The sequence below is a fragment of the Enoplosus armatus genome, chromosome 1 (assembly GCF_043641665.1).
Source record: "Enoplosus armatus isolate fEnoArm2 chromosome 1, fEnoArm2.hap1, whole genome shotgun sequence".
Lineage (NCBI taxonomy): Eukaryota > Metazoa > Chordata > Actinopteri > Centrarchiformes > Enoplosidae > Enoplosus > Enoplosus armatus.
In genome coordinates, this window is record NC_092180.1 from 13080062 (window position 1) to 13104572 (window position 24511).

General features: G+C 38.7%; 2 protein-coding genes across 2 annotated transcripts in view; one reads left to right on the plus strand and one right to left on the minus strand.

Moving 5' to 3' along the window:
• Positions 1–789: 789 nt before the first annotated feature.
• Positions 790–7100, minus strand: nucb2a (nucleobindin 2a). Its single transcript, XM_070926471.1, has 13 exons — positions 7041–7100; positions 6513–6653; positions 5322–5429; positions 4858–4990; positions 4594–4697; positions 3205–3390; positions 2900–2990; positions 2656–2714; positions 2485–2577; positions 2246–2335; positions 1953–2123; positions 1697–1757; positions 790–1602 (listed from the first exon to the last, which is right to left on the minus strand). The coding sequence occupies exons 1-13, from the start codon at positions 7062–7064 to the stop codon at positions 1373–1375; spliced, it is 1491 nt and encodes a 496-aa protein (XP_070782572.1). The 5' UTR covers positions 7065–7100; the 3' UTR covers positions 790–1372.
• Positions 7101–12812: 5712 nt separating this feature from the next.
• The window catches only part of plekha7b (pleckstrin homology domain containing, family A member 7b), a 65792-nt gene continuing 54093 nt past the window's right edge, over positions 12813–24511 (plus strand). The window contains exons 1-3 of the mRNA XM_070904166.1: positions 12813–12895; positions 13001–13077; positions 13190–13247. Of these exons, the coding sequence (XP_070760267.1) occupies positions 12813–12895; positions 13001–13077; positions 13190–13247 (218 nt within the window). The remainder of the gene's footprint in view (positions 12896–13000; positions 13078–13189; positions 13248–24511) is intronic.

Here is a 24511-nt window from a genome sequence, read left to right on the forward strand (position 1 = left end):
CAATTATGATCAACTCATACATAAACATGTCCCATACACATTTTGAGCATGAACAATAGACTGAAATTGAAATGCCCATCATACTGCTAAGAGTACCAAAGCAAATGTAATATTTCATAGGCCACCAATACTGTAAGTAACCCAACACTCCCATATAATAAGCATAAAGTAGGGGAAAATGTTTGTTTAATGGAGGGATATTCCATACCTATCTTTATTTAAAGAACCTAGCACCTTTATTTATTTCAACATCAAAGTCAACGGAGAGCAGCTGCAGTGTGGCCCAAAAATGGCCAGTTACTGTAGTCCTGTACCTGATGTCTTTTTAGGGAGAGCTTACATCTTCTACAGTTGAGACGGCATTATAGCGGCAGCCAGAAAGAGCATTAAGTAGCAAAAGTATTGGTAAGATGATTTCTTGACAAAATTATAAGGACTCTTAGTAACCTGGCTTCATGAGGGTGTTTCTGGTTAAGATATCGTAATATCTGGTGACAATGGCAGCTGGAGATGATGGAAATAAAACGTGTATTCGACAAAGATCTGACCGGACCCTTGTAGATTATGATTACATGATACTGTACCTGTCTGCATCAAGAGGTCCTTACTTTTACTTTTTAAGGGAAATGGTTCCTGTGCTGCATACATTTACTAAATTTTAAAGTTAAAATTGCTATAGTGAAGTCTTTTGCTCTTTTAGGCTCTTAATGCTATAATAAAAAATCTTAAAAACTTTCACTCAATTTCTAAAATGTTTGATACAGTCCTGTGAAACACATTTCACCACAAGTCACGCATGTAAACTAATCTCTTAAAGATGTTTGGGGGTATCTTGATAGTCAAGTCAGAAAATCAAAGTAAAAATGATAAAATTAAAATGACTTTCTACACCTTATCCCTCTCAACAGCTGCACTGTGCATATCCAACAGGCTCTTGGATCAAACAATCAGGTGCCAGTAGCACGTAATTTTTGGAGGTTCTATACTTTGAACAGCAAACAGCAGGTCAAGACTTCTCACCACAATTATATTTTTGTAAAATCGTATTACCAACATTCTTGATCATTTCTAATGTAATCAAACACAACTCCTTGAAAATGTAAGTATGCACATTTTAAGATCCACATCCTTGGGTGATCATTTTACTATTAAAATTCCGTTGTGTAATCCAAGGGTTACAGCTCGTATCAAATACTGGTGTCATTCAACAGGGATTTCTTTTGTGCTGCTCTTCTCCATCTCAAGTGTCCTCCAAACCCCTAAGTCATTCTGGTTAAAGAGGCCTAATACTCAGGTGGGGCTGCTCCTCTGCACGCTGGAGTGGAGGTGCTGCAAAAGTCTGGTAGTGGAGGTTCAAGTTCTGACAGCATTCTTATGGCAGGTTATGCTGGCCTTGTGCAGCTTCTTGGTGGCCTGGTGGCAGGTCCTGGTGTGTCTGGGGGAGACCGTGCTGAGCTAGGTCTTGATTTTGTTGTTCATGGTGTTCCTGAGGTGTATCTTGAGGAGCTTGGGGTGCAGGTTGATGCCCTTGTGGTTGGGCCTCTTGTTCAGGATGCAACTGGTTGTCAACTGCATGAATCTCTGGGATAGCATTTCCTTCAACTGAAACAACAAAGCAGTTTTACATTCTCAGGTATCAGCCTGTAAAATCAAACAACTATCAAAAGGCAAACAAAATGGTGCACTCGACACTCACCGTGAACCTCTGGTGGGGGCTCTACTTTCTGTGATTTCAGCCGTTCCATATGCTCAACTGCCTGTAACAATGAAGTTTCATTTTTATTAAAATGTAGTCACACTGAGATTCCACCCACAGATTTGGTGTCATGTTCAGATGAACCCTCTACAGAACTATGATTTTCTTATAAACGTATAGCAGTAATGAGTAAACCTACTGTAGCAGACCTTGTCTGCAACTAAACTATTTCAAATAACACTGTATGACTCCTTACCTGTTGCAGCTCTATTTTCTGTGCATTAAGCTGCTCCTGTTGTCTCTCCAGCTCGTCTCTCTGCTTCTGGAGGTCAACAGCCTTCAGGTTGAGGTCCTGTTCCTGCTGAGCAAGATGCTCCTCAAACTCCCTCATCTCCTCATCTGTGTAAGCCTGGTTCTGCTCCAGGGTCTAAGAAACACAATGTCAATGTGACACCATTAATTACAGTCCTACTTCTTTTAACAAAATGGTTTTAGAATTACGCTACTCATTAAATAATATCAACATGGTATAAATATATTGTGTCTCACCTCCCAGCTATCTGGCTCCAAGAATTCTTTTTTCTTTGTGGCAACAAGGAACTCATCTAAAGAGACCAGCCTGTCTTTGTTAGAATCCACCTATGAGGAAGACAGGAGCAAAGAAATCAATTGATATGTGCAGTAAGTTATTGAGACTTAATGCAATATACAATAGATAACAGATGGGGGGCTTTATTTATATTTATTTGCAAAAAACACAGTTTCATAAAAATATATCAATACTGTACCTCATTCATAACATGCTCTCTCATACGTAGCCTCTCTTCCTCCATCTCCACCATATCATCCTCTTCATTGGTGGGGTCATAAATCTTTTCCAGCTAAAATCCCAGAGACCAACTGTCAGTGCAAAGACCATTCAATGAAACATCACAAACTTTCACATGCCATGGCTTTACCTCTTTTGTGAACAATGCCTCCAGTTCCTGTTCATCAAAAAAGCCATCTCCATTGGTATCTGCATTATAAAGAAAGAAAAATAAGACTGTGGTGAACAAATACAACATTATCTGTTATATTACACAATACATAATATTATGATTAAAATTATACTACATATTACACAATACAGATTATGTAGCACTGAACAAATGGACATAACCCCTCAAGTCTTGAACAGTTGCCAGTTGGTAAAGGTCTCACCATGCAGGTTGAAAAAGGTCTTAGGGTCAAAATCTTCAGGGTCCAAACCATCAGCTTCTTCCCACACCTCCTTCAGTTGATTCTGGCTACCCTGCAACATCACAAAATCACACTTGAATTACGGCTGGATAAATAACAGCACATTTCAACACGTTGGTAGACACACATGTCAAAGCAGAAACAAAAACTCTAAACAAAACAGGTAATGAGACAGAAAGACTTACTCTTTACTGACTGAAACAAAACACATCATGTCTGTGTGTCATGTTGTCACCTGTGTGTATGTGCATCAAGATCAGACTTACCGGGTGGTTGACTTTAGGGTGGTCAGCATGCTTCTTCCTCATCTCCTCATAGTGATCCTCTTCTTTCTTTCTTTCGTCCTCGTCCAGTGTTTTCAGGTGTTCCCGTCTGTCATGCTCTTTCATCATTTCATACCTCTTGAAGTCATCGTGTCTCTCTTTGTCATAGTTCTCCAGATCTTTGGTGGCCTTGATGCAGGGAGAAAAAAATTACAAGGGCTGGAAATATACCTCGATTCAAATGAATGGTTAATACGGTGCAATGTCCTACTCAATAGTTACGGGCCAATTCCATTTTTTCCATGTTGCTAGGCCATCTGGAAACTAAACTTATTTATCATACTGCATGTCAGCGTATAGTAGTCTTTACTGAGAGCTCCATTCATTTTCTGTTGTTGTTGCATTTTGTAAAGCCAACTTGTAAAGACTACAAACGTACTTGAGATAGGCAATCCATCACAGAGAACACTGTGTCTGAAATAATTAATCAAAGTCACTTTATCCTTGAGCACACTGATTTGAAAGATTTTGCAGGTCCTATAGCATGTATCATGTGCTTGTGGGACACTCTGACGTCTGGGATATCCAGTTCAAGTTCTCAAGCTCAGTGCTCTTATGTTGTCAAATGAAACACCCAAAAATAAACATCATAACAACATCTTTATTAAAAAAGTTCTCTGATTACCAAGTAGGATTTTTTTTCCAACGTTGAATTCCAGGTTGCCAGAGCATCTCAGTAGTAGTGAACAGACCTTTGTGTGCAACTACACAGTAACTTTGACCAAAATGAATTCAGGCAAGATGTTCACTGCCATTGATTACTGTACATACAGTATCTTCAAGTAAGTTTCAAGTCTATGCTAACTTGTTTGTGGACTGAAAAAAGAATGAATGAATACTGATAGATGTCTGGGAGGTAGGTAAAATATACACTCAGTGCACACTTTATTAGGTATACCTGTACAATCTAACGCCATTCAGTACAACAGTCCTGCCATAACATCTATCTTTGGGAAGCTCATAATATTTTGCTTTTGTTGATATTGTTGGAAATGTGTAAATTTAATGATATGATATAATGCAGTTCAGTTCAACACCATCATTAACTATGACCTCAATGCTAAAACATAGACTTTAATTAACACCTTTGCCAGAACTGAACAATATAGGCATCAGAAAAGTAGACATTATGGCAGAACAGTTATATTAGATTGCATTATACAGGTGTACTTAATAAAGTGGACACTGAGTGTATATAAACATCTGGCCAAAACACAACATTTATGTGTACTTTCCATCTGCCTTGTGTATACTGCCCAATTACTTACTAAAAAAGGCCAATGACAATAATTTAACATTTCTTTTATGGAAAGAAGTACCAGTGACATTTACCGATTTGATAAGCCGATCCAGGTCATCCACTTCAAATGTATGTGGGTTCATGTGGTTCAAGTACTCAAACTGTTTCAGAAGAGCCTGGTGGTCCACTGCTATGTCTATTCAGGGAGTAAATGATGACATAAACAAAAACATATATAGAAATATAACATAGCATTTCCCCTTGTATTTTATATACCTCAAATGAACTATTTAAGTTGTAGCATCTTACTTTAAATATACATCAAAATAAAATATACATTTTGTTGCACAACATACCATTCCCTCCTTCGAGGTCTTGCTTGGCCTTGATGAGAGTTCGGAGTCGGTTTACCTCCTGCCTCTTCAACTCATCCAGTTTTGTTCTGACATGATGGCTGACAAAGTCCAGCTCTTTGGCCAGCTTACCTTGCTGTATTATACATGAATGATGCAAAAGTTAGTGTTATTTAACACTTAGGGTTTGTAGCAGTACATGCAATAAATAAATCATTAAATTAAACATTTCACTAAAATAACTTTGGTTTTCAGTATTCTGTAAACTTAGAATGACCAAAATTCCAAAAAGAAAGAAGATAATCTACTGGTGGATTGGTAGTATTTCTCAGAAAAGCCATGATTTCCCCAGAAGATTTATCACATTCCTGGACAAGCGAAAGCCCATAATTTACCAGTCAGAGAAATGATTTACTAACAGTTTACTCAGAGCTGGTGAAAACTGATAAGAGGGAAAAGCAAGATACCTTGATATCTTCCATGTCTGTATTGTGGAGCTTTTCTCTGAAATGCTGATCTTTCTCTAGAAAATCGATGACTTCCCTGAGGTAGCGGTCGTAGTGGAGTCCAGTGTCCTATAAAATGTAACAAATAAAATGTCAGTTAAAAACTCTTGGTAATACATTACAGAGAACACACTAAGTGATTCTGCAATTATCTCTTTGGGTTTTTTGTTTACACACAATAACATTATTATGAGCACTTTAGTCTGATATACTTAACACTGTGTAAGTGAGAAAAAAAATATTTTGCTTTCATGGGATACGTGTCTGCTGACCAACATAATAGATCCTTTGTCCAGATGTTTGATGTAGAGATTTGTCATGAATCTCTGTATAAACTGTATTACTGCATTCTGAAATCGCCATATGCTGCAGCTGTTCTGTGGTAAAAGACCACTTGCTTATCCTCCCTCCAATAAATGGTTGCATTTGTATGCGTCACTCCAAAACAGAATCTACATGGTATTAGTTTATTAGTTGTTAGGTCAATATTAAACATGGACATACCCTTCCAGAAATCAGAGATTCCAATGTGTGCACTCACAAAGCTACAACATCTGGAGCTGTTGTACTGACGATGAAATGGATTTCTGGCATCATAAGTTTTAAGTGGAGTGTCTGATTGAGGTAATTTAATTGCAGTGCAATGAGACATCAGAACATTTCTCATTTAAATTAGTCCGGGGGCTGTTGCCAAACTCTCTCTTGTTTACTGCCGATGAAACAGGTGATAACAGCAACATAACTGCGTAGCATAAGAGCTGCAACTGACAAGTAATTTATGCTGATGCATTTCTGAACATTGATTAAGCATTTACAGTATAAAATGAAAAAAAGCAAATGCCCATCACAAGTTACCAAAGCCCACATAGATTACTGAATGTGCTTATTCTGTCTGACCTCAAGCCCCCAAGTCTTCAATTTGAAACAATATAAAACAGGCAAAATATATGAGAAGTTGTAAGGAGCAAAGATTTGGGATTTGTGTTCAATCAAAAAAAGTGGAACAATTAAAAATGTACTAACTCCTCTCTAATGTGTTGCTATATCGATGAAACTGCAGAAGGATTTCAGGGCTAAATTACATACCATGGCTGTCACACAAAAGTATAGGAATTATGCTTTGTGATGAATTTTCATCTTGTGCCTTCTTACCACACTTGCTGGGGGCTCGTCAGGTGTTTTCTCCGGCTCTTTGACTTTTGTCTTATCCATACTGATGGGCACTGCGTCTAAACACAGCAGCTGGACCAGCAGCAGAACCCAGCCGGTGAGAAGGGCCCGGCTCCAACACATCTGGAAATGAGGACAATTAACGTTAGAACACTTACAAACAGTATTATTTATATTATACAGTCACGTTAAGTGAAAATAAACAGACACCGTGTCCGTGAGTATACAAGGGTGGTTGTGTGGCCAGCTTCCTCATTTGCTCTTACTCAAACAGCTCTTGTAGCCTGCATAGGTTGGACATTATTGGCTAGCTAATAATATCCAGAGAAAGCTGTTGGTGTTAGCTGTAGCACTACCGTTGACAGATTTGGCTAATGAGAATCAAGTATCTAAGATAGTTACTGGTGTATGCTGACAGTCTGAACAGCGCAGCTAACGCTACACGTTTGTGACACTAAACGTAACGCTGCACCAAAAAGCACCATAGATATGTGTCACTTGTATACTCACTTTATTATGAATCCTGGACCTCATCTGCTCTGCTTTCCTCCCGTCGCTTCCTCTCAGCTGGAGTTGTGTCGGCAGCTAGCTCGCTACTCAGCACGGTAGGTTATGGCGCGTGGTAGCGTTAACCGCAGTGGTCAGCTGAGCTGTCTGTCAAACGGACCAATCAAGTTACGTTGCATTGAATCGTACGTGGCGAGATGACGACGGAGCATATGGGCGGTTACTTCTTATGTCTGATCGAATCAATAACAGCAGTTTAATAGAGTGAAGGTCAGGTAAAACAAATGATACAAGAAAGATAAAGCAAGAGATGCTGAATGATATTATTATATGATTATGATTAAATTACTAAAAACTTATTTTGATCGATTCCTTACCTGTATCTAATGCATAAGAATATGCACGTGTCTTGTTTATTATTTAATTTGTGAAAAAGAGGATGCTATTGAACTGACTTAAAGTAGGTACAACACATCAACAATTCTTTCACTGCACCAGTGGTGGAAAAAAGTAGGCTATTCAAATAACAAAATTAAGAGAAAATAGTAGCGCCACAGTGCAAAAAAAAATAAATTATACTGTAGATAAACTTTACGTTCAAAATGCTACTTAAGTAGAAGTACAGTCAGCAAAATGTTCTTGAAGTACTCAAAGCAAAAGTAGGCCTGTGCATTATTGTTTAATCAATAACAATGCATTATATTTAATACACTGATCAAATGTCTTATATGTAAAATATGCCCTGCTCACTGTGCTCATGGTGAGATCTTACATGGAACCTCTTGGCTGTAGTTACAGATGTTTGTTCTCCTCCCGATGCGCTTTGCAGCCTGATGAAACCAGAGCTTCTGTGGGCTTTCTCAAAGAAATTGTAAAAAAGTACTGTTTTTCTTTATATGCAAACACCCAACATTTGATAGCTTTTACAGCTATAGTAGTAGCAGAAGTGTCACCTCTGAAACTATGAGAGAGCAATGGTGCCATCTAGTGACCATAGGAAGAATGTAGTTGCATCTACCAATGTACATTTTAATTAACTAACAATTAAGACGCATAAATGGCATAAACCCCTTAGCTGCACACAAACACACACAACTGTATGATCATTTTGGAGGATGTAGTTTGTGATGCTGTTGAAGTGTATTGTAGTGTATTGACAATTTCTAATATATTGTCTATATATATATATATATATATATATATATATAAAAATCAGGGTAGCTATAATGCATGTAAATGCAATATATTAACAGCACCACAAACTACATCCTCCAAAATGATCATACAGTTGAATCAACACGTCTCTATAACACTTTCAACTGAACATTATAACCTGAAGGGGGGATTTATTGCAGGACTGATATATTAGTCTGCATTACTTTTAGCCACATGTACTTAATTAACAGGAAACTATGTGTAGATATGCATGTAATTCATTCCCCTAATTTTTTGTTCAAGTTGTGATGCCTGATTGTTGTAGATGTAGATGTCTTTTCCCCACAAATCACCAGAAACAGCTTAATCTTTTTGAATATCAGCTGCACATGGTACTCATATCCTTTGAGAATCAAAGCAGTTGGAGAGACAATACAGTATATGGCATGTGCAAACACAATGCCTGTGCATTCCTGGTATTTTATCTTTAGCTTAACAGATGTGTGTGTTGGTGTTGTGGCAAGGCTTACTTACTATTAACATAAACATGTTCATAAACTGCCATTTGCACCTTTTTCGCAGAATCTATCTATCTATCTGTCTATCTGTCTGTGGGTCAGTCTGCCTGTCTGTTTGTTTAAGTTACTGAGGCTGCCCCCCCCCAAGCTATCTCCACATTAATAATATTGATGACAATCACTAAGAGCTACTTTTTACCAAATTAAGCCTGCCCTCACAGAGTTGAGGGTTCGATCCGTGTCCAGGACAAAACCTTCGATTGCTGCCATCAGTTTATGACAGTGATTGAACGGGTGAATGAGAGGCACATTGTAAAGCGCTTTGGATAAGATATATGGTATATATACAGTATATATACTGTAAATGACATGTCAGTATATATGACATAACTGTCATATATAAATGGAGATAATTAGTGAATGATTAAAACCAACTAGAACTTATTTATTAGATTTTTAAAAGATTTAAACTGTGTTCAAATCAGATTCACTCGTTTCAACAGCTGCTTGGACCAACTTGGATAGAGGACATCAATTTGTTGCCCAGTAGTTAAAACATTTGCTTTCTGATGGAACTATGAGTGCAAGAATAAAAATCCAAAAAGACTATTTATGAGCCTTGGCAGGCACAGCAAGACAATGAATCTAATTTGTATCTGGATCAGTTGGCTTTTGACTAAATATAACATCCCTGCCCTGTAGGTGTCAGTGTAACAGTTCAATGAGCTGGAAGGCAATTAATCATTGTCTTAGATCATAACTAATATAGAAAGTGAAAGGAAGCTAGAGCAAATGGGGAAGATCAGCACTTCTTTTTAATTGAAACCTATATGATAATTAAATGTGCCTCATAATAAACAGGAGACTACTGTCTAAATATTGCTCTATACTGTGTGTAGTTAATAATTCAGGAACTTTGAGACACATGCACACACTCATTTATATACCTTACCCTGCTCAGATTAAGGGATTAATTGAAGAATGCATTTCAGAAAAGATTTCCTATGTGGGCATCTGCCAGATAGATTATTAACTATTAACTATAACTAAAGTCTGAAGAGAACAAGAGAATCTTTATTACATTTTTGCTCAGCACCTTTAGTAAGCTGTGATTCAGCAGGAGGAGACTCTCTGAGGAGAAGACAATAACATTGAGTCACCTTGCTGCATTGTGAGCCTCTGGCAGCCAAGAGGATGGGAATCAGCAGCAGCAGCAGAGACCATACTGCAGAGCTGCACTGGACTGCGCATCAACTATGTGTGTATTTGTGCGTAAATTAGTGTGTGTAGTGGGGATGATGATAAATCATAGCAAGGTCAAATAACAGCAATTGAGTGGGGATACCAGATGATTACACTGCAGTATGTATGATGTTCCAGCTCCCCTGTGCTTCATTTTGCAGACTGGTTGCGGAATACACAACAAGTTAATTGTGCACCAAATGGCACCAAATTTAAGTGCAATATCAATAATACAAAGGTATTATTGATCCAGACAGTATTTATGCCCATTGCAGACCTCTGCTTGACCTGAAAATGCAGAAACAAATGCCCCAAATGCAGCATTTCTTCATGTTTCTTCTTCAAATCTGTTGCGGTGCTGTTCTCATATTGTGACGAGATGTTATAATGCATTTTATTATTCAGACATTTGGTTTGTTCCTTTTAGGTAATATACAGGTGAGTGTGAAATTAAAGGAAAAACCAAACATACATAACATGTGTCTTGGTAGAGGCGTTGGGCCACTATGAGCTGCTGTTTTGCTCCTTGGCAGAGACTGATGGTTGTGGAGGGTACCGTCTAACACGTCTCCCTTAGGTTGTCAATAGGGATTATAAGTAATGATTGTAAAGGCCGAAGCATATGATTCATATCATTTTAAAACGAATCAAACCATTCACTGCCCCCTTGCGCCCTGAATAGACGTATGTGCATTTGTTATGTTTTTACACTTACTAAATTTGGTTAGAATGCTAATAAGGTTAGAAACAAATAGCAGGCAAAAATCCTTTTATTCTTTGACTTTTCTGTCAAGCAGATGCGACTTTAGAGGGTTTACAGTGAATTGGTTTCTGCACAGCAGCTGTACTATAATGGCTTCTGAGAGGAAATGTTTTATCTCTCACTATCTTTGAAGCACAGTGCCTTAAACCACCGGAGAATGTTTCAACAAAACACCCCCAAAAGGGAATCACAGATCAAATATTTATAATGTTGACAGATGTTTGTGGCTCTCTGCTCACTGATGTGCACCCCATACAGTAGTATTTTCCTTTACACAGAAAGATTACTGTAATCTACACCTCACAGGAAACACAAGAAACTGTGGGGTAAGGTATTTCTGCATGTCTTTCTATGATTGTTTGACAAGTTTATTGGGATATATTTTGCTCTTCCCCAGTTAAAGCACATAATGTTACACGGAGGGCATCATATTAATGATAATGCATTTACATAAGAGAGCACAGCATGATGAAGTGAAACCTTGCTGCTTGTGTCTTGATGCTCAGCAAAATAACTCTCGTGCCAACACTACTGTGACTTTGAACATTGCCTGCTCTCACATAGCCCAAGTGAAATTTATGGGCAACATTGGTAAGTTAGGCAGGTCTGTTTGATGCAGTGTAAGCATTATTGTAATGTCTCATGGTCAGGGAGGCTCTCTGTCCTCAAAGCGTGACTGCAGTGAAGGTGACGCAAGGCTGGCAAACTTCATCTAAAGCTTCCAGTATAATTTATCCATGGACATAGATTCATTCACACATGCAGGCATGCTCTCAGCACACACACACACATACACACTGGCAGTCTTACAGAGACCCTGTAGCACTAAATGCATTTTATTTCTTTGTCTCAAGGTAATATGCATAATTTAAAAATGTATGCATTACCCCTACACACACACACACACACACGTATAAATATTTTTCTTAGAGTCTCTTTCCATACTCTGGGTCTTAACTGTGGTTGTGCATTTTTCCATTCTTATACATCTTCATGCAGTACTGCAATAACCACGTACATGAGGACTGTGGGTAATTCTGTCGTTCTTTAGTAGAGGTGAAAACACAAATCATATAACACCGCAGTAAACTTGATTTTTATCAATCAATAGATAACTTTAAACACTTGGAACATTTTGCTCATTGTAAACTTTGTTTCAAGAAAATTACATCAGTAGAAAAGGGTTTATTGCAATGTTTATTTCTGTAATTATTATTTCTATATATAAATTATGTGTCCACATGTCTACACAAACAGACAAACTACAGACTTTGTTTCAGCCCAACTTATTATTAAATCTGCTAGAAGACTTAAGGTATTTTCACTCTGGAAGTGATTTTCACAGTTTCACAGGGGACAAAGTTGATTTTATGTCATCTGGCTTAGAACCTGAAAATGTTTTGTGTTGTCTGACTTTATTTGACACCAACTTTCTTCTGTTCCTGTGCAACAATAACCCTTCTCTTATGTTAGTTGGGTGGTTCTGCTCACATTTCCAACTAAAGGACTGAAAAGCTGGTTGAAAACTAGAACCTGTCTCTTCTTAGCCTGAGATAAAACACTTCTGTGAAGATTCTGGGGTCCTTCCTTTATCAGTATTTCTCTCATCTATCTCACACACTTTTTTTCTCCACATGCTGTAGTAGCTTCAAAAGCTACTTTTGGTTTAATTGAGATATTCCTGTTATCCTTTCATATCCCTTAAGGAACTGTTTTTGTTTTATGTATGTGCCAAACATAATTGTCCTGAAATGCCCCAGTCAGAAGTTCCAGCTTTAATCCAGTGCACTTCTACTACACCCTAGGGGGCTACACCCTATGTACCGCAGTGGGCTTCATTTATTATTCTCTATTGTAGGGGGCTGAGCTTTGTTATAATCATCTACCAGACTGCTACTTGTGGGAACCGGTCAGCCCCTGTCCGTCAGCTCAAATTACATAAAAACCAGAGTCCTGGAAGTGGTCTGAGTTTGGTATTCTTCCCCTTTAAAAAAAACTATGCAGCCCTAGCGGTGGTGTTATCTGGGCTCCCTGGAAAAGTCTGCGGAGAGGGGAAAGGGGAGAGGGGGGGACAAACCAAGCCGGAGACGAGAGATCATGGCGGCACCTCTCGGACGGGACACCCTACCTGACCACTGGTCGTATGGAGTTTGTAGAGATGGCCGGGTCTTCTTCATCAAGTGAGCGGGTTTAACTACTCGACGCTTGGTTCTTTACGAGGAATTATTAACGTGGAGGATTTGTGTTGTTTTATTATCGTTCAGTAACAGGTGTCTTTCTTGCAGTGATAAAACTCATAGCACTACTTGGCTACATCCACGCACTGGTGAGCCTGTGAACTCGGGACACATGATACGGTCAGGTACGCGGCAAACTATCTGATTTGTAGGATACCGAGGGGACATTTTTCTTTTTGCTGCAATGTGTTTTCTGTCTGTGGCGGGTCGTTCAGTGTGTTTTTGTTCGTGTTATAGATTTGCCAAGAGGATGGGAAGAGGGCTTCACGGACGAAGGAGCCAGCTACTTCATCAAGTGAGTGGCTCGTGAGCGTTGTTGCATTGTTTGACCGTGTAAAATTTGATCCCATTAGCTGGTTGTTGCGTTTTAAAGTGCTGCGTGTAAAATGCTTTCACACTCCTTTCATTTCCTATCTGTCACCATGCAGTTGTGACACGTTTGGCAACATGTTTGAGTTGCAGTGCCACTGAAACTTGATTAAAATGATGTACTGCAAACACAATATTTAATCTAACAACACAGTATGCACATGACAAATGACACTTAAACACACCAGCATATGGATTAACACACAGGGGTCACATCGGATAGGTGAAACCCATTACCTCTGCCTGCATTGTGAATGGAAAGTGGCAGAGCCTAGCAGGACAGGAAGAAGGCTATTAAAATTCTCCTCACATCCTCCATGCAAGACCTCTACTCTCTCCATTAGATAGGTGTACAGTGGTGTGTGTGTGTGTGTGTGTGGCAGTGTGAGAAAGAGTGTATGTGATAGAGAGACTGTAAAGGTTGCAGGAGAGGGGTGTGACCATGTGGTGACAGAGATGTATGGCATGATTGCATTATTGAAGCAGAGAGGACAGGATTTCCAAAGTCACAGACGCAGTGTGAAGTGTGTATTTTCTTTTGTGTCAGATTTTCAAATCAGTGACAGGCACCAGACCGACACATTGGTTATGTTTAACTAGATAACTCAAGGATTGTGTGCATTGTATTTGCATTTCCATCTGCAGTGTTTTACATGGTGGATGTTTGTGCGGATTCTGGTCTGTGGCTGTCAATACGTATCAGATGGTTACTGTGAGAGTAACCAAGACGCAGGAGCAACCAGCAAATCATGCTGAAAGCAGTCAGATACGTCAGGCTAACAATGACAAGCCTACTGTAAAAGAAAGTGAAGGCAAATTCTTCATTGGTGCTGGATCATGGTGAATTACAATGACTCCTCCCGTAGCTCGTTTAAGGTTTTGTAGTTCCACTACCCGTAGTCCTGTCCTGGCCCTTTTAGTTTGCCCCATTTGTTCCAGACAGAAGGAGTTTTATATCCCCATAGCTTCAGTCTCTCTGAGGTTGATAGTTACTAATAAGAGGTCTTTGCTCAACGACATTCAGACACCAGTTTGCAGCACTGAATTAACAATGCAGACACTTTTTTTCATTATAGCAATGCCTGTACACAGAAATAAGTGTTAACAGTGTTAAAGAAAGAGTTAGTATAATAGCTGTTTTAAAAAAACAGATTACAAACATCCAAACAAATGGATGTCCATGCATTCAAAAGCCACTTCAAAGATGTGGGCTTTAAAAAAGACACATAAAATGGTTTCAACTAACAAATTTGTTGTGGCTGACACTTATATTGTGTGTAGAATAAAGGTGGTCATTGTGTTTCCCTCGTTCACACACTTTTTCTCTGTAAGAAGCGAGAACAATACAGCCGTGAAGTTGTGTGATATATGGTAGCCTAAATGTCAAGGATGTTAAATCAGTCGACTACTTGTTGTCCGGTTGGCTTGGTGGAAGGATCCTGTTTTGCTCTTGCTACCTGCTTTGCGTCTTTTTCTTTTCGAGGGCTAATTTCTTGGAGCCAAACAGTGGACAGGAACCCACCAAGAGTGCTCTCTTTTGTACTTTTCAGTTTATCTTGAGAACCGTTGAGATCTTTCCATGTTCTCTTGGTGCGTGAAATCATCAAGTCAAATCATTGTGTGTTTGCCAGAGTAGGTTAAACTGCTGGGTGATTATTTTTATTATTTATATTTTTATGTATTTTATTTTTGATATCATTGTATAAAATTGCTAATTCAAAGATATCTTGGTTCACAAATATGAGGTTCAGTCAAAATACATTTGAGCTTGTATCATGTGACTTTGACTATGTAAATATTTGACAGTACTGTTAAGTAATTGTAACATATATATGTATATATTGAGATAAATCTGTAATAATGATCACAGAATTAATGTTGTCTGTATCAGTAAACCCAGGTGTAAATGTACATATAGATAGTGGTACAACTAAAAAGCAAAAATGTTGTGAAAACACAGCATTGATTGATTGGTCTCTTCTTTCTTGAAACAGTGCGACCATGAAGTCATATAATGAATAATTACTTTGAGAAACAGCTGATTGGTGTACAACTCAGTGGGGGAAATGAATGTTGATGCGAATGTTAATTATTCTCTGGTGATGGAGTACTGTCATTTTCTCATTGTGGCAAGGTTTATCTCTGGTGATTTATTTGATTTACTGCAGACCTGCATAATGCCAGGTTTCTGTATTTGTCCCAGGTGTCTACAGGGTAATTATAGGAAGCATTGCTTGTGTCAAGCTCACCTGGCTTTTAACTCCAGCACTCAGCTAATTAAGCCAAGAGTGGATGCACAGGCCTGGTTAATTTATTACTACTTTGTTCTTAATAACATGAGGTGGTTTGGTAGATTAAAGGTTAAAAACAGCTTACTCTCCAGGAATACAGCGTTGGTGCAAGATATGCTTTGGTTATTAATGTTAGCTGGCAAAACTCAAAGACTAACAGTGAAGATGGCTTCAGCTCAGTGGGATTAATCCTTAAAACCACATTAGAAAAATTGGAAAGGGTCTGGGCAACTTGGACTGTGGCCCTATTTCAGACCATTAAAATCATCACAAGTGTTAGTTTTTAGTTTATAACTGGCTACAACTCAGCATTTTAAAATTTCCATTAATACTACAGTGACAACCCCCATTAGCTCTGAGTTTAGGTGAGTTTATTTTTCTGCTCCAGGGTGCAAATCACGGTTCTTGTTGTATGATGAAATTTCATTTCAAACTCATAATTTTGACTTAAACATTTATGAGAAGTTCTCTTGAAGTGGACACAAAACAAGTATGTTCTTTAATAGAAATCTCATCTCTTAGCTGTCCAGGAAGTATGCAGCAACAAACTCAAGCAGGACATAAGTCCACATGGTGCTGCCGTGACAACGGTCAGTAGATTTGGTTGTGTGTTGATGGTGTTGTTTAGCCAAGATGGAGTACAAAGGAAGGATTGTTCAGACGTTGCTGCTGTGGTAAAACTCATATTTATTTACACCTCGCTCTAGGCCATCCTGTGGCCTGCGGACCTGAACTGATCTGTTTAATTTGTGCAGTACTTTATTTTGGATGCTCCAACATTGTGGCTGAAGTATTTTTCAGTGTCTTAGCTCAGACTGAGAAGGATTTATATCCGATAAAACATAGTTTAAATTATGTAGCTTTTGATATAAAAAGCTTTAGTTTTGTTTTTGTTCACTTTAGTTACAGTACTGTTAATACACTGACATTAACCCGTCAATAGACTAAACAGTGTAGACTGGAGGAGGAGATTACCAAAACTAATGGGCGAGGTCTGTTGTCAGTGGCAGCAGATTGAAGTATTTCTGGCTGTCATACTTCTGGCAAATCTCCACGGAAGTGACCCAATTTGAAAATCATCTTCCAAAATCATCCCATTTCAATCCCTGAAGATGATATGTCACAGATGAAACAGGCCTGTGTATTGAGGTAAACTTGTGTAATGGATGCATATCAATTTAAGTAAGGAATTGGACAGCCAAAGAAGGTTGAAATGTGGCAATGAGATGTGTATGACATACTGTATAATTAGGTACAGTTTTGGAGGCCTCAGCTGTCATGGACCTTAATGCATCCCTCATATAGTTAGATAGATCTATTTGTGACAGATAGCATGACTGGAAGAACAACTGAAAACAATGTGAACGATTACATGCATTAGTTACAGATACGTGAACATGGTGGAAAACTAAAGACAACAAATGTGACTATTGTTCTAATTGTAATATGGTTAATTTATGTCATATTTGTATATCTTAATAAGACCTTGTGTTAAGTAATTACCAAGTAAAAGCTGGGAAAACTGAGTTCTTCTAGATTTACTCTCCACCACATCACTGGCACTCACTGAGCAAAGGAAATGTGCAATTCTATAGCTCCCTGAGGGAAAAAAATGACCCCACTGAGGTACAATGGTGTCCTGTTGAAGACACAGTTCACATTGTTCAATGGGCTTACTATGCTGTGGGACAGTCCAGGAAGAAGTGTTTGATATAAAACTCACATAGATTTCACACCAAAAAAGGCCTCTGTCTCAACTTTATCTACTCGTCAGATGTGTCAATATTTAGTTTGTGTTTATCTTCCCATTCTCCTGCTGCGTGTTGTGTTTTTTGGTTGTGCTTGCATTTTATAACTAGCTGACTATTTTTGATCAGGGTAGCATGAGTTAATTAGCCATGAGGTGTTTTGTGAGTTTTGAAGCGATGCATAAAAAAGAAGTTTAGTATCCCTACAGGCCCTTATCTTAAGGCTGTCTTAATGAAGCTTTCTTTTTCTGCAAACACAGCAAATCCATACCTCATTGCTGAGTTCAAAACTTCGTTGCCAAAAAAGATGGGGCATAAATGAGCGCTAATGTCCTTCAAATGACCTTTGCCCTTCCAGATTGTATAGATTATTTTAACATGAGAGATACTTATGTGTAATTCTAGGGTTACCATTGTGCTCTGTCAAAATAAATGCAGAATTCCTCATCTACTAGTAAGTATTTAACTTGAGCTAGTTGGGAATATTGTGTCTCTTTTTCAAAGTGTCACATGACACACTGGACATTGACTTTAAAAGTTTTATAGTGAGGCAAAACTAATGGGTTTCTTTGTGCAGGGCCATTCAGTGTGAGACAACTTGACCACAGTGGATTTAGGATGTGAGTTTAGTTTGACATCACTTGACAAGTGTTTTCCCAACTCGTCCTCCTTTGGGCTCAGACAGGAAGACAGTCCAGATAGTTTTTCAAAGAGGCAAAGATGCAGCAGAAAGTCACTAGTAACTGCTTCAGAAATGGTCAGTGCTCAGATTAAGACTCAGAATGGGACTTCAGACTTCCTCCTCCGGACGTATAACACCATTCACTGTCATTAGTCTCAAATTCCATTGGGTATTGTAGATGAGACTGACTACTATTAGATATGCTAAGTAACGTCATGTTTGCTCAAAACAAAGTGGATGTAAAGGGACATTGTTTTGAAATCTTTGTCGAGTGCCATGGGAAATGATGAAGAAAGATAGAAAAGACATCACTGAATACTAATCAGATAGAGCTCCTCCTGCTTCATGCAGCAGACAGGAGAAGGATCAGTAAAAAAGCTTTTGTTTCAGCAAAGCTGAGGTGAGGGTGACACTGTGAGGCAGCTGTTCATCTTCTCTGCAGTCCTCTATACCAACATAGAAACTGATATCTATAAATCTATTGGGCTATCTGAGAGAGTGCCCATAAATAAGTTGTGCTTGGATGTTATAGACAAGAAGGTATGGATGAGACTGTCATTAGGTTCATCCAGTTGGAACAGATGTTTCACTTAATAAGATCCCATAACACCAACAGCTTTCTTACTGTATGTGTGCTCCAGTGAGCAAATATTAATTACATATTTATAGGTCTTGGTCTCATACTTGGGCTCAACTCTGCTCTTGATGACACAGTCTCAACGTTTTTCCCCCAAGTAATTTCACTCTTTCCCAGTTTATTTGTTGTGCCTGGTTATTGTGAGAAACTGCTTTGGCACACCTTGCAGATCGTGTTGCCCAACGGTTTTCTTGTCCGCAAGGGCCAGCTGTGCTTGTTGAACTGCCTCCATAGGGCTCCACAGAGTACTATAGGAACCATATTTCTTGAAGCTGTGTCTTTAGACTCCGACAGCATCACTTTCAGTGTATTTTATGCACCTTTGAATTGCAGGGTAACTTAGGATCCACTTTCTCTACAACACCACAAAGCTTTTGTTGACACCAAGGCATCAAAGGAACCCAACTATTTTTGAAAGCATTGCTAGGGTAAATAATTATCTTAAACCTTTTTGCTTACATTGCAACAGGAACTTTCCTGATACATCCTGAATACTGAATCGGCTCATTGACTGTAAAGTTTTTGTTACTGTCTTTTATTGTTGTTGATCTTGTCTTACAGGTTTCTATTTACAACAGAGATGCCTGATAAGCACAATATAAGCATGTCAACATTCAAATTAGCAAAAAGCTGCATTATGATTTGAATTTTCATGTATTTGCTTATGTGAGCAGAGACATGAAGTTGAAAGGGCTACGTCAGCTACCAACTTGTACAATTCAGTGTTTCACCTTGGAGGTGGAGCACATGCGCTTTGTGAAATGTTTTTTTTGTGTGCTTGCAAAGCGTGCACTGCCGGGAGGTTTCTGTGCGTCTGCTGGCACCAGTAGGGCTCTTGAGGCCTACGTACATGCACTTTTTTGAGCATCACATCAGTCAGTCTTTTAAACGAATCTGAAAATTAAAATATGTGATGTGACAAACAAGCTATTAGTTTACGTGTGACCCATATCACCCACTGATTGACCCACTAACATCTACTGAGTGTTAGCTAGCGGCTAGCTAGCTGTCATGCATTCTTCCAATTATTTATTCACAAACTGTCATTTTTCTAGCATGAACTTGCATCACCACACTGTTACTGATACTTAAATGTAATGACATTTTTAATGATAAAATATGCGTCTTGTATCTAAGTCATAACTCAAAAATATAACTGCATAGTATATAGTCTAAACTACATTGTCACACATTTGGCCTGAGACTGTATTGACACTGTCTGAGGTGTCATGATCACCCCCGGCTTCATTTAGATTCATGTTGTCATTTGATGACATTCTTTTATTTTGAAATGTACTCACTTAGTTCATGGTACAAGGAATGATGTTATGTCATTTACATGTGTAACATTTGTGGCCTCTGTCATGAATTATGGCAAGTCCTGGACACTGATCATCATCATCAGATTCATTTTCGTCACTTACGTCACATCTGCAGACTCTTCTGTGTGAGCTTGTGTGTAAACACTGTTCAGTCTTTCCCTTTCTCTTCCATCCCTCAAGCTGTTTGTTGAGACAGTGACCTTCAGCTGAAAATAGATACTGTGAAATCGTTGTGTCATTCCTGACAGGCAATATCCTGATGGATCAGATAACTCCTTCCTTATCTTTGCAAAATAAAGAAATTTGACTTTGGGGGCCTTATTACTATGACAGGGGACTAAAAAACACCGCACTCCTATATACCATGTTGCAGGAAATGCTTTGTCAAGTGAGACAGACTTCCTCCCTTTATGCTTAAAAATGCCTGCTGGTTGGAGAATGTATTCATTCTTATTTGCATTATTGTATGATTGAGGCATCATCATCATGCAGTTTATTTTATCTTGCTGATGAAATGATCAAATGAGTGATCATGAGCTGAAAACATACAGCATTTGGTCCTTGGTCGTTGTTATTGCAGCATCACAGTCCTACTTTTTGACAAAACACCGGCATCTTCGCTTGCGCTGCCTCATTTGAATTTAACTCCCAGCTTGTTGCGCTTCTCTTCCCACCATTGCACTATGTGTGCTGTGCAGGGAATGAAAATACTGAATGAACAGGCTAAATGCATTTCAAGGTCAGGAGAATAGCAACATGATATAGTGCTCCTTTGCACCATAATAAAAATAGTGCCCAAAACATTTCTTGATTTTCCTTTTTGTTTTACAGAAGAAAGTGATGGGTGGAGCAGACAAACATGGAACATTACGGACACTTCATTTCTCTATAACAGACACGCATAGACACATAACCTTGCCTTGAAGCATGAATCATTAATCATGTGAAGATGGCAACAGTGCACATGCTAACACCATCTTTAGCAGCAGATGCAGGGATACTGAAATTGATATTAGGATTCATGGCTAAGGAATTGCAAATGGGCTGTTGGTGAGGTAGCGAATCCTCTCACTCGTGTAGTGTGATTTATGCTTAGTCATTATCAGGAGATCCTCGTATCATGTTTAAAATTGTGTCCAGCTATTATGTTTGTGCATTTATCTTCTCTCCTGGCTTGTTAGGCGGCCTGAACTTTCACTTGAGGACAGAGTGTTTTATAAAAAAGAGCTGTGTTGTCAATATCATGTCCATGGTGACTTATTGCGAGGCTTGTGACAGTTGAACAATGCATACTGTACAGTACCGTCGGGGCCTACAAATAGAGTTGGAGGTTAACGTGGCAGACTGAATAAAGACGATGAAAACAAAGAGTAGATTGAGAGTCTGGCACAGTGGACGTTTGTGCTGCAGAATAGAAAGGAAGCTTTCCATCAGGCCTTGTTTGGACTTGAACCTGCAATGAATGAATACATTAAGAGCTGCGGGCCTGAGGTGTGCTCTGTGTGATGATATACATTATCTAGAATGAGTCATTCACTGTCCAGACAGCCTGAGCTGGTTTACCAAACAGAGCTGGAGCAGGAGTCGGAGCAGATACAGGGCAGGGGAGATGCCCGAGCCGGGATGGGGACCTGCTGTTGTAGTTGCCTGTCCCTTGGTCGGGAGACTGACTCGGCTGATCATGAAACAGAGGCGGTTGCTGAGCTGGAGCCGTCCACTTTGGAGAAGGAGGAGAGGCAGATTGAGACAAGGTAATACTGTTTTAATGATATTGTCACAATGAAATTTTGTCTTTGGCTTTGTGTAAAAGAAATACCAGCTTTTATTCATTTATTATTTAAACGCTACTATTATATAGAAAAAAATGTAAAACAGACTTTTTTCTTTTTTTTTTCTGTTGACATTTATCAGTTTTCATGTCGTTAGAGAAGGAAGTACTACCTGAGTAATTGAATCTGCTCCTCTGGAGGAAAGAAAGAGTTTGTGTACCCTCCCTCTGATTGAATTCAGATGACAGTTCTTTCTGCCGCATTCTGTCAGAGTCTGAGTGCGACTGGAGCCACTGCAGAGAGAAGCAGGTCCCACGCTGTTCTCATCTCTCCAGACGGGTGAGAAGCGAAGTGATTAGTTAGCAGCCACAGAGGTGGAAGACGGATGTTGTATAAAAAGAGAAAGTATTTCCAGAGAGCATATCTGAGACCGAACTTTCTTCTTGAACTACTCATTTTTATTTTGTCCAAAAGATTCCTGTGTTTGGTGAAAAAGTGATGAACAAGACAATAAGTAATTTAAATGTGAGAAGCTCACATCACCAGTAGACAGTCTAATACGCGAAAGTCTAATGGCATTGATTTTCTGCAAGCATAGAACATTTGCATTTAGATAAAAAGCGGTTATGTTCAGTGAAGATATCCATCTGGTGAAAGTTAAGATGAAGTTCTACGAGGAAACTGCTGCTGATTACTTGCTATCACATACAAGCTACACGTAGAGCAGAATCTATGAAACCTTTTCCATCTGAATTACTGTTTTACAGTATAAACAACATTGTTAAAGCTGCACTAATCAATATTTTTATATTAACAGTGGATCTAATGAAAAGTTGTAATGTGAAAGGTGTCACTCATAGTGACAAACCCACAGAGAATATCACCCGGTCTTCTCAGCTCTAATAAGTGTTTTTTCATTGTCATTGTATTGGTTTTACTGTTTTGATTCAATCTCATTACTTTCATCAGTGTTGTTTTCAGCTTTAGCAGGCAGCTGTTTTCAGCAAACAAGCTCTGATAAACCCACTGTACACCACCTGCCCACCACCCAAAGGCAGAGAAAGTTAGCAACAAGCTGGTGAACATAGTGGCAGATTGAGCAGCTAAAGAGTAGAGTATTTCCCTTAGGAGTTGGTGATGACCAAAAATAGCTACAAAGTGAGTGAAAGTTGGATTTAAATTCAGCAGGTGGCCAGAAACACGACTCCAAATGACTGCTAATGTTTCTTCGTGTCTGCTGAAACTTCTAAATAGGCAACTGTTCGCTAACAAGTTCAGCACAAAAACAAGGTGATAATATGTCAGTGTTGTTTTTTCAGTGTCCAAAGAAGCATTAATGCTGCTTTAAGCAAATGCTCAATTAGAGTATGACATATTAGTGAATACAGTGCATTCTAACAGTGTTTACATGAACATAAGAAACCTTGAATTTAACAGATTGTTCTGTTATAGTAGACAGTCAGCAAGTTCTCCTCTATAATCAACTTTTTTTTGTCCAACAAAGCTGGATTTGTACAGATTTACTTTATCTGACATTTAATGAGTGATCATAGGATTTGTAGCAATGGAGGTGCTTTGCAGTGTTTTATTCTACACATATTCCTTAAGGTATATTGTTTGAGGTCTGAATAACCCAACACTTCAATAAGCTTATGTTCAGCAGCAGATTGAGTGTATGCCGTGTATAAAAATGTTTCTCATAGTGGATTACTTGATTGAATATTGCTGTTCCCCTTAATGGAATATTGAGAGTGAAAGATATGAATGAAAAGGCCCGTCTGGCCAATGCTAGTGAGAGCAGATCTGGTGGTTTTACTCACTGCAGCATTTATTGAACACATTGACCACACAGCTGTGTGAGTTCTCACAAACCAATCCAATTTAATTTGCTTTGGTGCAGAGATGCAAGGCTAATTCCTTATTCATACGCTGGTTCTAAATCTTTGTGATGTCTTTGATCTTTAAAGATGTGATCATTTTTCACCTCCAAGTATCCGTTGTCTGTAATTTGCTAAGTGAGATAAAGCTTGGATTGTGCAGCAAAGATGTAGTGCTTATTTTGACAGCATATTTTGTAATTGGAAGTTTTCAAATCACTGAAAGAACAGGTTGATCCAGTGGTGATGTACACCCTTATCTGTCAGTGCATCATTGACACCTGTGTATGTGCATTTAAGTGTTGTTCTGTAGGTAGCCACTAGATATTGCTGTTGAGTCTTTGTCTATTTGACAGTTTGATGCGATTTCACATTTGTTTCTGTCTTATTTTTTTGTCAAGACAGATAATGCACCAAGTGTTTTTGGTACTCAAGCCTTTCTTACTGAGGAGGCCTGTGTGTACTACCTGCCAGGTTGAAAAGAAATTATGTTTATTAAAGTTTAACTCAGGCTTGAGTTATAAATGTCTTACCGTCCCACAATATATTGATTTATTAATCATTTCTCAGTCATATGGGCCTTTTCCTGTATTACATTACATTTTTTGCACCAGTTCTGTATTACATACTTACTCAACATTATTTTATGCCTTTCTGAGTCATTTTAGTTGTGTCAATACCTATATTTGCAAAGCCTTTTACAGTGCTATTGTAACTTAATTTTGTTATACAACCAGGAGGGCAACAGTGGAAGTAAGTGATAGAGTGAGGTATGAATGTTGACCTGGCCGTGCATCGTACATATCGACCTAAACCACCCTCATCCAGCCCTTTGCTCTTATCTATATGTCTGTCTGTGAATTA

Excerpts from the sequence above, each read along its gene's own strand:
- nucb2a (XM_070926471.1), bottom strand. The coding sequence starts at position 7,064 with ATGAGGTCCAGGATTCATAATAAA. Across the intron at positions 6,654-7,040 it reads GGTCCAGGATTCATAATAAA|ATGTGTTGGAGCCGGGCCCT; the intron begins GTGAGTATACAA and ends CCTCATTTCCAG. Across the intron at positions 2,336-2,484 it reads GAGAGCATGTTATGAATGAG|GTGGATTCTAACAAAGACAG; the intron begins GTACAGTATTGA and ends TCTTCCTCATAG.